The 13,059-nt window shown below is 39.7% G+C and overlaps 1 protein-coding gene across 1 annotated transcript; it reads right to left on the bottom strand.

Annotated features, from left to right (window-relative positions):
- Positions 1–271: 271 nt before the first annotated feature.
- utp6 (UTP6 small subunit processome component) lies at positions 272–12,741 on the bottom strand. Its single transcript, XM_056280632.1, has 19 exons — positions 12,542–12,741; positions 12,232–12,316; positions 12,072–12,113; positions 11,711–11,803; positions 11,403–11,450; positions 11,241–11,304; positions 10,926–11,044; positions 10,196–10,273; positions 10,029–10,110; positions 9,237–9,318; positions 8,884–9,062; positions 8,475–8,554; positions 8,279–8,356; positions 6,608–6,787; positions 6,364–6,444; positions 3,701–3,810; positions 2,075–2,141; positions 1,229–1,301; positions 272–954 (listed from the first exon to the last, which is right to left on the bottom strand). Exons 1-19 carry the CDS (start codon positions 12,631–12,633, stop codon positions 800–802), a joined length of 1,788 nt encoding a protein of 595 aa, XP_056136607.1. The 5' UTR covers positions 12,634–12,741; the 3' UTR covers positions 272–799.
- Between the last annotated feature and the right edge of the window lie 318 nt (positions 12,742–13,059).

The raw sequence follows: 13,059 nt of genomic DNA, 5'->3' as shown, positions 1-13,059 counted from the left end.
AGTGTGCATATAAACATCTGGATGTTTTGTCGTACTTGAAGTGATATTTTTGAATATAATTAAACGTTCTAGTCATCTCTTGATATCCCACATCCACATTTTGCTCAATCTTTAGCTTTTGTATCTCTGACCTGCCTGTTGGCCCTATATTCATTTTTTCCTTTATTCTTTGTTCAACACTTTCGCCATTGTTGGTAGATTTTACACATTTAAAAACCAACTGACTTCACTAACGTTTCAGAAGGACCACGGAAGAGAAAACACACAGGATTAAAGAACAATTTAATTCCGCCTCAACATTTGTCAGCTCAACATGCAAAAATGTGAAAATCTTCCAAATAAACTGGAGCTTCCACATCTTCAAAAGTCACACAATGGCACCATAAACCATGAATATATACTGTGTATAAAATGTAAATAAAGTAAAACTTTGCAATCCAAAGCTCGAAACAGTGAAGTACTGAAGAGGATGATGTAAATAAAACATTTTCTGCAAATGGGACCTTAGAGCTAGAATGAGTAGTGCACCTCCTGGTGTGCATTGAGGTTTAGCAGTTACATTGGTGAGATCCAAATTTCAGGAAGTTAACAAATCCTGGGCTGGAATACAATCAACATTCTTCATGACTGGGGTAACCATTTGGTCGAAACAAGCATTTGTCCCATTTTAAAAGTTTGCTCGTCCATCTGTCCATCATCTAGACACCAAATACAGAGACCATGGTGTAAAAAAAACAAAACTCATTTATTCCATCATTAGTCCTGCACTTGGTATCTAGTTTGGACATGGCTGATGAATTTAGATGTGTCCAGTCTGAATTAGGGTATACTTGGAAGTGAATTTCTCCACACTCTCCCCCTCCAGCAGCTTCATCGCTCTCCAGTGAAGCTTGCCACAATTCTCAGGCTGACCCCATGGTCCCAGCTCCTCCTGGATGTACTCGAGCCACAGATCTAAAATGGAAAACATAAAAATTACTTTAATTTGGACCGCATCAAAGCAAGTAGCGGAATTTTTTTTTTCCTGCAAAATTTAACTCCATGGGCGCACTGGAAGAAGCAAAGAAACACCATGTACCAATACAATACTGTATGTACTATACCGAATATACCACAAATACATACAATACCATACATATTTATGCACATACATACATAATCACCTACTTATAAAACTTTTTTTTTACTTTTTAGTTTTGACAACTGAAAACTCATAAATTCCTCTCACCGTGATCTGAGGAACCAAACTCTCGCAGGGCTCTCTCATAGTAGTCTCTCAGGTTGCTCATCTTTGGATTCTCCTGGAGGATCAGACAACATTATCAGACGACTCTGCATGCTGTAGATTCTCTCAGCTCTGTTGACACTGGACAACCTTCTTTCTTGTCAAGAGTCTGTCCTCTTTCACCATGTCAGCTGCTTAGCCTATAAACTAATTTGTTATTAAAATAATTAGCCATTTCCTCACTTTTATCTTTGATTGGAATTAGGACTAGTTTAAATTACATGTCAACTATAATTATGACTTGTGACCAATCAAAAGTGCATAATGGACATCTATAATTGGAACTGTCGAGTGCAAAGTAGTCAAAACAGCTTATCATAGATGGGTTTTTTTTCTTTGTCGCTTTGTCACTGCTACGCTTTACAAAGGCCTATTGCTAACCTCTGCTTCAGTTTTCAAGTGTTCGTATAGTTCTCAAGACTCGTAACTAAGTAACAGTTTGTGTGTTAGTGAACGTGATTGATAGTGTTCCCTTTTTGAAGTAGTTCAAGATTGATGGTAATACTTAGTAGATAGCAAGTTACTGCTCTGTCATATTTTTGCAAAACCCCAGAATGACCCAACAAACAAAAAAAGGCAACATTCCATCTGATACTAATAATCTAATACTAATCCTGAAACTTTTATGCACTTTATGTTGTGCATATGTTGTTGCCTATATTCATCCATCTTGCTTTTGCACATGTGATTTTTGTTGAACAATGGGTGGGTTTAAATCATTTTTTTTTGCACCAGATGGTCTTACGGGTAATGTGTTAACATACAATGTGACGTCATGGATATACTCACTTTTTCCTTCTCAATCTGGATCATTCTAGTGAAAAACACCTTTGAGAAGGGCCGATTTTCATGTAAACTAAAGTAAGGGGAAAAAAAGAGGTTGTCAAGTCTGCAATTTTACTTTTAGCAAAACAAATATGTAAGAATCCTTGTAATGTACTAAGTTAGCGTTTGCCGTTTTGTCAGCGTTTACCATAAATTGCATCAGGCTGTATCATCATGAATGTAGTGGCCCATTTCACTGGAAGCATCATTTACTAATCTACCTAAACCAGAAATGGGAGGTTTGAGCCTGTGCATGCTGGCATGTCATTTGAGCTATCAAGTGTGCACCTTCTTTCACTGGTATTTGGTTGAGTTCAGGGTTCCTACACAGTTTCTATTTCAAAATCCCATACTTTTCCAGACTCAAATTTCCAGACTTCTCTGTAGATTTTTCAGACTCAGACAACCAGGCTTTATATTCGGGATTGTCAAGCAAGCCCTCAGAAAACTTGCATTTACCTATTGTGGCCGTTCAGTCCGCACTCCTACGCAGAAAGTTGGACCATGTTCCACTGTCAATCCTCTCTGCTCAAAGAGGGAGTAGACTAACCGGTGCTACCTACACTCATATTATTTTCCCTTAACTTATTGAATAAATAATATTACACTATTGTTCCCCCATATTTTTTGGTCTCTTTTATAAATAAGAACTGAAAATGAGTTGGAAAAGTAAAATAATTTGTCACGGCATCTTTGCAGCCTTCTTTATTCACTGTGTCCATGGAAACGACGATGAATGCAGCCGTATGGTTTCCTTACACAGAAAAGATGGTCCGCTTACTTTTCTGATAACTACATCACTGCATAACTCATAAATGTTCAGACAAGCTTCATATTTGGTTATTTGTGATTCCATGTACAGTATATATGCAATTCAAAGATATTGCCGAATTTTCTTTCACACTAATTTGGTAGCTAATGTCCGTTTTTGGTACAGTTATAAGGCACTTGGGCAGAGCTTGTTTTGCAGGCTGTGACGTACAGGCTGCTCCGCGTAGGAGTGTTCGTTCAGTTGCATGCCGTACTTCTTGCCTCGTTTTCAATGACATCAAACTCACTCTGGCCCGCACTCTCTCTCACAGTGGTAAACATTTTAGCTGTGCTGGCTGCCTGCTCCAAACGCCATGAAAACACTCTGCTTGTATGAGCAACTTATTTTTAGAAATTCTGAATTTTATATTTTAGGAAACAGAATAGGGGCAATAGTCTGGAAACACAAATGTTTTTCCATGCTCTTTTCTTTTTTCCATACTTATCCAGACCTGGAAATCACTAAAATCAAATTCCATACTTTTCCATACTGCGTAGAAACCCTGTGAGTTAGGCCCACGACACCTGAAAAAGGCTCAACAATGCATTCAAATGTACTTGAACTACTACACCACTCTGTGATACTGTACACTGCAATTACAGTCCACTCAAAACTATGTAGTTTTTTTGATGCAAGTTCCTTTTTATATGCAATATGTTATAATTCAATATTCAATTTTTGATTATATTTTAACCAAATAAAGTAAAAGCAAAAAAAAAAAGGCTTTTGAATCGTTGCTGATTCTAATGACCATGATCATGAGTTAAATTCGCCATTACCTAATAAAAGTCTTCCTTGCTTTCTTGTAGCCTCCGGTCTTATACGACCAATCAAGGTAGTGCTCTTTCATTGTCATGGAAACCGCCTCCACTGTAGACACCAGACCCCTCTTAGGAAACAAACAAGAGTACAAACTGTCCGTAAGACATTCTCATTTATTTGGACAGACATTTCAAAGGAAAAGGAAATGGTAGAAATATGATTAGGGAGAGAGATGATATGAACTAAGGATTCATGTGAATAATTGAAAATATTGAGCTGATACAATTAAGATATCCAAAAGTCAAATTTTAAGCAGAAATCTCTTATCATGGTCAATTTCATAACTGCCGTAGTAGAAATTACTTTAACCACTCAGCGATATCTGACTCAGTTGCGAAAATGTTCTGACGGCACGTGCTCAGTACACGGCTAAAGCATTGGCATTGCAGGCCATTACACCAACCATTTTTCACACCATTTTACCGCGCTAAAGGACACTAAGTAATTTCAGCTAGTGGAGTTTGCCCTTTGTGTATTGCAGGGCGCCATTAGTCAGCATTGACCCTATGTGATGGCATGCATCGCTCTTCCAGCAGACTGTACGGTGCCTCCTAGTGGTATTAGAACAGCCATAAAAAATACTCCACTTTCTCAGAAATGACAGAAAGTTGAATCACTTCATCTGGACAAAACTTTTATTGGGAGAAACGTTTCATCACTCTTCTAAGTAATTTCTTCAGTCTCAACTGACTGCAGTTATCCCCACCCTTATAAACAACACAATGGCATAACGACCGTAAATAATGATGGTTTCATATGCAAATTACCGTGACCATTAACTAGAGTTATAATAGCAATGTGTACTATACACAGAGGATTGGGGAATAGTTGCAATCACACCATTGTAAGATGGTGACAGATGAACTCTTAGCCCCCTACCCCTTTGGTTCAGGGATTGTCATGCCCTCTTCACATAGATGGCCTCTTTGACTGCCATCTTACAGTGCTGTGATTGCAACTATTCCCCAAGCCTCTGTGTATAGTATTCATGGCTATTGTAACTCTGATGTGCAGCGCCAGTGTTGCAAACTGTATGCACAAGTCAATATGCTGGCACGCAAATTTCACGTGTACAGATGATGTTAAAACTGCTCTTTTTAGGGCCCACTGTACGCCACTCTATACTGCCCACCTGTGGTGCCATTATAGCAAAGCAAAAATGAAAAAGCTGCAGGTAGCACTTAATGATACATTCAGAATCTTGCTCAAGCTTCCAAGATGGACAAGTGCAAGTCATATGTTTGTGACTAGTAATGTTCCCACTCTTCATGCTGTGTTGAGGAATTTTATGTACAAATTTATGCGTCGATTAATTGATTCCAAGAATGTAATTATAATGCTCTTAACTGAGTCTACACAAAGTGACACTATGTGTCCTGTGTTGTATTTTTGTTGTTGTTTTTTAATATGGACCTGTGTCTGAATAAAGTAAGATTTGATTGATTGAGTGATTGATTGATTACAGGCTCTCAATATTAAAAGCTACCGAACCATGCATGTATGTGCGTTACATTTTCTATTGCTTTACAAAAGTTAACCCTCCTTGTTTCTTCCAGTCAAGCATAATCAGTTGCTTTCTTTTTCTGACTTGAGTGTGTGTGTCCATGTTTGAAAGGTAAGGCCCAGTAAAGTGACTTTACTTTCATAATGGAGAAGCAAGAGTGAAATATGGAAGTTTTATCTATTTGTTGACTGACAACTAGGGATGGGAATAATGGCTGTTTTAGGGGCCAACTAACCGTTGTCAATAACTGTCTGAGAACCTACCAGTTAACTGCTGGGTTTTTTTCTTTTTATAAATTACTACTCTAAGTTTCAAGGGTACAAACTAAGGCATGTTCATAAATGGTAATTATTCAAAAAGAAGTTTATGAAACATTTCCAAACACCACCATAACTATTTTATAGATTTTAATCCCTTTTACTTTAGATGATGTCAGTAACAACAAACATCTTTAGCCTAGATCCACTGATTTAAAAAAATAAAAAACAGCCACTGCAACAAGAATTCCACAACCAAATACATGCCTAGCCTTTCTTTAGCCCATTAATTTTCATTACGGCATAAGTATATCATCTTGTTCTGGGGTCAAACAGAGCTGTGAACAGAGCCTGTTCATGGTGATGCAGGTGTTACACCAAAATCTGCAGCTTTCGAAAATTATGACCGTGTTTAAGCAACGCAGAAACTGAGGAACAGTCCAAGAGAGTTGGGTGGCTGACTGACAGAAACCTCCAAGTACTCCCGCCTTTGGGTTAAAGTTAAGGGTAAGGGTTTGGTGGGTTAGGCTTTAGGTATGTGTTTAGCATGGTTGAGGTCTGCATCTGGGAGATATGGCATCCCTTAGTAACGCCATCTAGTGACAACTTTAAAGTGGTGCTTTCTGTGCATTCAGGAAATTATATGATCACAACTTTTGATGGCCACCTATTTTGGTAAAAACACTTGAAATGACTGATGATATTCTAGATTGCAGGTTCACTGGGAACCAGTTAATGAGGCTAAATATTCCCATAATTCAATAAAAAGGAAGACAGCCATTTCCATGCAAAATGTATTTGGGAAACAGTTGCTCACTGTCAGTGACCCAAATGACTTTGGACGATTCAGGTGCATTACCTTGAAAAGGGCTTCTGTCTCCTCAAGACTCTGGTAGGTCTCACTCCACTGTACCTGGAGCTGCCACAGTGGTAGACTCTCCTGTCAATACAGAACATGAAAGGATTAACTAAATAACACAAAGTTCAACTAATTTAACCTCAGCAGATGCACAGCACACTGGTTGTGCTTGATAAAACCAAGGTAGCAGACTATGCTTGTGTCATATGAGCACGAGAGGAATAGGGTAAGTATTTGTGAATACCTTGGGACTAATGTGTGCAAGAGCTTCCTGAAACATGCTGTCCACGCCTTCACTACCCAGTTGCATTAATGTCTGCAGGCTCAAGCTCCACACTGTCACTGATTGGCTGTAGCGCTGTGTGGCTGCCATGGCGACCCTGGTCACTCGATCAGCATCTCCGTGTGAAAGCAGGATCTGCAGCTGGACAGATATGGAAGATAATGTTGATTTCCCTGTTAGAGGAACTTCTGTCTCTACAGTTTTGTACTTTGCCTTCCATTCAAAAACTATGGCAGCTGGATTGAAGGAGTGACAAAGAACAGCACACCAGGTAATTAAGTCACCTCTTGGTACCACATATATATACTATATGGGCAAAATCATTGGGACACCTGGCCATTACACCTTCAGGAGCTTTTATGACATCCCATTCTAAATCCATAGGCATATGGAGTTGGTCCCCCCTTTGCAGCTATAACAGCTTCCACTCTTCTGGGAAGGCTTTCCACAAGATTTTGGAGTGTGTCTGTGGGAATGTTTGCCCATTCATCCAGAACAGCATTTGTGAGGTCAGGCACTGATGTTGTACGAGAAGACCTGGCTTGCAGTCTCGGTTCTAGTTCATCCCAAAGGTGTTCGACGGGGTTGAGGTCAGGATTCTGTGAGAGCCAGTCAAGTTCTTCCGCACCAAACTCACCCAAACATGTCTTAATGGACCTTGCTTTGTGCACTGGGGCACAGTCATACTGGAATAGAAAAGGGCCCTCCCCAAACTGTTCACACAAAGTTGGAAACATAGAATTGTCCAAAATGTTTTAGTATGCTGAAGCATTAAGATTTCCCTTCACTGGAACTGAGGGGCCTAGCCCAACCCCTGAAAAACAACCCCATAACATTATCCCTCCTCCACCAAACTTTACAGTTGGCACAATGCAGTTAGGCAGGTAACGTTCTCATGGCCTCCACCAAACCCAGACTCGTCCATCAGACTGCCAGACAGAGAAGCATGATTCGTCACTCCACAGAACACATTTCCACTGCTCCAGAGTCCAGTGGCAGCGTGCTTTACACCACTCCATCTGACGCTTGGCATTGTGCTTGATGATGTAAGGCTTGCATGCAGCTGCTCGGCCATGGAAACCCATTCCATGAAGCTCCCGGCACACAGTTTTTGTGCCGATGTTAATGCCAGAGGAAGTTTGGAACTCTACAGTTATTGAGTCAACAAAGCGTTGGCGACTCTTACGCACTATGTGCCTCAGCACTCATTGACCCCGCTGTGTGACTTTACGTGGTCTGCCACTTCGTGGCTGAGTTGCTGTTGTTCTTAAACGCTTCTATTTTTCAATAATATCACTTACAGTTGACCGTGGAATATCTAGCAGGGAAGAAATTTCATGAACTGTCTTATTGCAAAGGTGGCATCCTATGACAGTACCACGCTTGAATTCACTGAGTTCTTCAGAACGACCCATTCTTTCACAAATGTTTGTAAATGCAGACTGCATGGCTAGCTGCTGGATTTTATACACCCGTGGCAATGGGTCGGAATGAAACACCTGAATTCAATGATTAAGAGGCGTGTCCCAATACTTTTGTACATATAGTGTGTGTGTGTGTGTATATATATATATATATATATATAATATGCACTGCAGTGTTGTACATCTCTCTTGCCTTGATCACTCTTACCCAGTTCTTGTAATAATCCTCCTTCAGCAGTGAGGAGTCGTGAGCACGCTGAAGCACTCCTAGCAGCCTCTCCTGCCTCTGTAAAACACACCCGCACACACTTACTTCAAATTAGATAATTAATTGAAACAATAAAATAAATCACCAATGTCTGTGGATAGTGACTCATTTTCCAGCAGTTAATTTAATTAATTACCCTGTCGTTCAGCTCCTGGATATTGGTCTTCCTTTTGAAACGTTCCAAACAAAAGGAAACATAGCACGTCCACATAGGCTCTAGAACATAGACAACACAAGCTTGTTACTCCAACATGTTATATGGATTAATTCCTTTTTCACAATGGTCTTTCTTAAGATTGGGCACTTGTGTTTCACCAACGCTGTGTTGAACCGACACATGAAAAAACAAAACACGCTTACATTTAAGCATAAACATATACAAACATAAGCAGAAACAATTAGGGTAAGCCACATATAGGTTTTTTTTTAATAACTAAATCACCAAAATATATGCAGCAAACTGCTGGCTAAGCTGAAGATCCTACTTTGAGAACAAATAAACTGAATTTCTTTGGGTGTTTAAGTGAGTTTGTTTGAGCACTTACCTGTGTTAAGGGTCTTGACACCCTCCTCATAGACCTGGCAGCAGCGCCCCTCTCTCCGAGCAATGTCAGAGGCTCTCCCCTTGGCGCTCTGCAGCTCCTCACCTGCCCCAGGAGCCTCCAGCTCTCGTTTAGCCATGAAATCCCATGTTGCGCTGTCCTCTGTGTACTTGGTGCGCAAGCTAGAAACAAGGTTAGGTTGAATAAGTGCATTTCTGTTTAGCCATAAGTCCCATGTGAGGGGGATGAGATAAAGTGTGTGTGTGTGTGTGTGTGTGTGTGTGTGTGTGTGTGCGCGCACACACACATGTTAAAAGAGGCTATTATTCTTAAATCAAAGTAAGGCAATGGATTACTCTTGAAGGATGCTATCCTGGAGTTCTTTGGTGAAGTCGAAGATGCTTGCAATGTTGAATAACGAGAGGGTAAATTCAGCTCCTGTGGAGAAAAAGACAAAATAACAGAGTTAGCAATTAACTGTACCTGGGAAACAAGATGCATCTGTTTCTAATATTTAAAATACACAAAAGTTTCAGAAGAAATGTTGCCACATTTGAGGAGGTTCAAATGTCTTGTGATTTAAATCAAATTACACTTTAAAGCTACAGCCCTGAATACTGTTATTTTGATTTTACCTGACAACAGCTATGTTGATACTGGTCATTCCATGTTTGTGACCACTCCAAAACCCAACAATGCTCTTTTGTCAGCACCATCGCCAACCACCAAAACCATGGGTGACCAAGATTTTTAGCTACTGATGTTTTTGTATCTGATGGTAAAGCTTTTCTTTAAGGTTACTCTGCTATATCTGCTTGTCAGCCACAACAACTTTGCCTTCTTGTCAAACTCACCACTACCTGCTATAAATCCTCCTCATTTTGCTGCTATGGTGAAAATGTAAAACGCTACATACCATAATTTTTCCCCAGGGAAGTTCTACCAACAGTAACCATTAAAAGAAAAACTACAAAAGCATGATTTGGACATATTAGTGGCCACTGTCTCAATATACCAGTGACAGAATGTATCAAAGGGGACATCTGCTTGCATGTTAATCTACAGGATTGTAGCATCTAGCAAAAATGTTTTTTTTCTCCTGAACTTCTGTGTGCATAGGCTTATGAACAAGATTAAAAAATGCCCACCTTGGATTTTCTCTGTAGCGTTTTTATATACAATCTCAGCCAGTTTCCCGGACAGAATCTCTGGAGAGAACTCATATTCACCCTAGAGTATGGTATAAAGAGTCATCACTTAGGCTTCAAATACAAAGAGACCTGGTGTGGGTGTTGGTTTCTGCATCTACACTCACCAAGTCACTCTCAGCCTTCTTTAGTTCTTCTTGCTGCTTCCTCAGTTTCTCTGCATGCAACAGCTCCATACGAAAGTACTAAAACAAACATGCATTTGCACACACAAAAACACAATTATGTTCAGAGCAGCATTAAGGACAAATGCGCAGTCACTTCGCATTTGACTAGATAATAAGATCAACACTGAACACCAGTGTGTAGCTAACAACTAACAACAGCTATCATAGAAGGTCCTATCATAGCAGGTTAGAAGGTCCCAGGTTTGAACCCCAGGTTGTCCCAGGTCCTTTCTGTGTGGAGTTTACATAGTATCCCTGTGTCTGTGTGGGTTTCCGCTGGGTGCTCCAGTTTCCTCCCGCCATCCAAGACATGTGTTAGGGTTAATACTCCTGTCTGTGCCTCTGACTGAGGTATGGCAAAAAGAACTGGAGTTTGTCCCCAGGCGCTGCATGGCGGCTGCCCACTGCTAGGGTTAAATGCAGAGGATGACTTTCCCCATGGGGATTAATAAAGTATATCTTCTTCATCATCACTCTTTTCCCCAAAGTATTTTCACTTCAGCCACCTTATTCTACTTTTTTTTTAAGTCTGTGATGGTGCCATTGATAAAGTACACTGGACTTAGGTTCTGATATATATTTATGGTAAAGCTAGCCTTGATATCAAGAGTTTTCTGACACACAAAAAGGGGCAATTCAAGTAACTTCTTTTTCAATTTGTTTCTTTTACCTCCTGATAGACCTTCTTGTTGTGTGGATGGAAGCGCAGAGCTCTCAGAAACAGATGCCTGGCACTTTCTGAAGAACTCCTGTCCTCCAGCTCATTTTTGGCTGCCATAATCCACAGGGCTTAAGAGAAGTAAGTAGAGTAAAAATCCCCAGTACAAATGCACCATCTCATTTCTCTTACTATTCTGCAACAAGTGTAACACTTAGGTTCACATTTATGGGACAGAATGTACCTGTATTGTAAATTCAGGCATACGTATGTCACAGATGGATACAATGAAGAAATAATGAAAAACAGAAACATTATCTCACCCACCTGGTTTGTCAGGGTGAATGGCAAGCATGGCCGAGAACACTTTACTCAGCTGATTCTTGCTGGCCTATCATATGAAATCAAAAAGAGATCATTAATAACACAGGGCACAAGGACAGGTAAGATGCTGTTGTATGGAGAGCAAACAATGTATTCTTAACATACCCATTTCTTACAGAAAGCTACTTGAGAAAGCCAAAGCCGCACATCATCCTGTGGAAAAAGAAAAATGCTTATCTGTTTGTTCAGTGATAAAATAATTTGGTGTATTGCAGCAGCAGGTAATCGGAGTGGGACTGAGGGCTGTGGCATCAACCTAGTTAAAACAAATCTGAAAAATTGTCTTTCCCAAATGACTTTGTCAAATACTTCAGTTCTTTTCCTTTTCAAATTCAATCTAAACAACCACCTGCTTTGTATCATTAATTGTAATGTAAAAATGTTTATTTTTGCATAATAAATGGTTTATATACCTTCCACTTTTTTGTTGCTCTTCGGAAGACACCATTTATTCTTTGGATGATGGGGTACTCAATCTCCTCTTTTTTAAATTGATAATGTATATGCTGAAAATGAAATGTAAAGACTAGTCAAATGAATACTAGTTATTCCAAAGGGCCACTTTAAACAGTTTGTACATCCGTCAGTGCTACGCAACACCATCAAATCACGACTATTTTATTCAAATTTATCGCTAATAGGAGCAAATAGGACTTGAATTAAAAAGTATTTCCAGAACCGATATTCTCTTAAGTGAATCTTGACGTGGAATAATTGTTAATTAATATAGTTTTTGCTAGCTGTCTGTACCACTAGAAATCAACTGTTGCTTACCGCTCTTCTCTTCTTAATCAGCTCTAACACGTTGATTTCATACTGTAATTAAGCAAATCTGAGGTTAATATTCTTCTTTTTAAAAATATTTTCATAGCCTATGGTTATGAGATCTAAGATGAGGGGTGACGTTAAGACATTTGCCATGATTTCTATTTACCTGAATGTATCCAATGAAATCCTCTTTTCTCACGATTAACCTGTGAAGCTTGTATTCTAGGGCCGTTGCTTTCTTAATTATTGATCTGCATTAGAGAAAATACATCGATTTAGTTAGGTTCATATAACTACGCGCATTTTTAAGTTGTGATATTATATATCTTAAATACTGACAGGCATGCGCAAAGGATTTTTTCTTATCATGGTAAACTGAAAAGCCTAGACACTGAAGGGAGGGAGAGCTTTGTGGATTACTTGGCAATTCACTAGAGGAACACCCTTAGTTAACATGGTTAAAGTGGCTATCTTACTTCACTTCTTCTTTGGCGAACAGTCCCACTCTTTCCAATTGCTCCAACTGGGGAATTCTCTCCTCGATTCGCTGTTGAACGACCTCCGCCATGTTTGTGTCTCCGCGGAGACTTCAGGTAAATCTTGCAAACGATGTAAGCGTTATTGAGTATTAACAAATAAGTAAGTAAGCGCAAAACCCAAGCACGGCGCGCACCACTTTCTCCACATGCGTGGAAGTTATGATCGACGCGTTTCCGGTTCCGTGTTCCAAATGGTTCCGTGGGGAAACACGTAATTTTGAACGACTGACTTGGAACAATTTTCTGACACGACGGATGAGAAATTGAGAGACGTTTCTTCAAACCTTTGAATACATCTAGATGGAGAGGAACTCGATTTATACCGTCGATAATAAGCGGTCCCTTGGGGCATTGCGAAGCGTAGGAAAATGCTGTTAAATCAACTTTATCTTCGGAAGATTTATACAAACACAGGACACTTGTATGTATGGACTGAAAAGTGTTTTTTTCCGATA

The sequence above is a fragment of the Lampris incognitus genome, chromosome 5 (assembly GCF_029633865.1).
Source record: "Lampris incognitus isolate fLamInc1 chromosome 5, fLamInc1.hap2, whole genome shotgun sequence".
Classification (NCBI taxonomy): domain Eukaryota; kingdom Metazoa; phylum Chordata; class Actinopteri; order Lampriformes; family Lampridae; genus Lampris; species Lampris incognitus.
The sequence above is the reverse complement of the archived record's forward strand: the minus strand, read 5'-3'. Positions and strand labels throughout refer to the sequence as shown.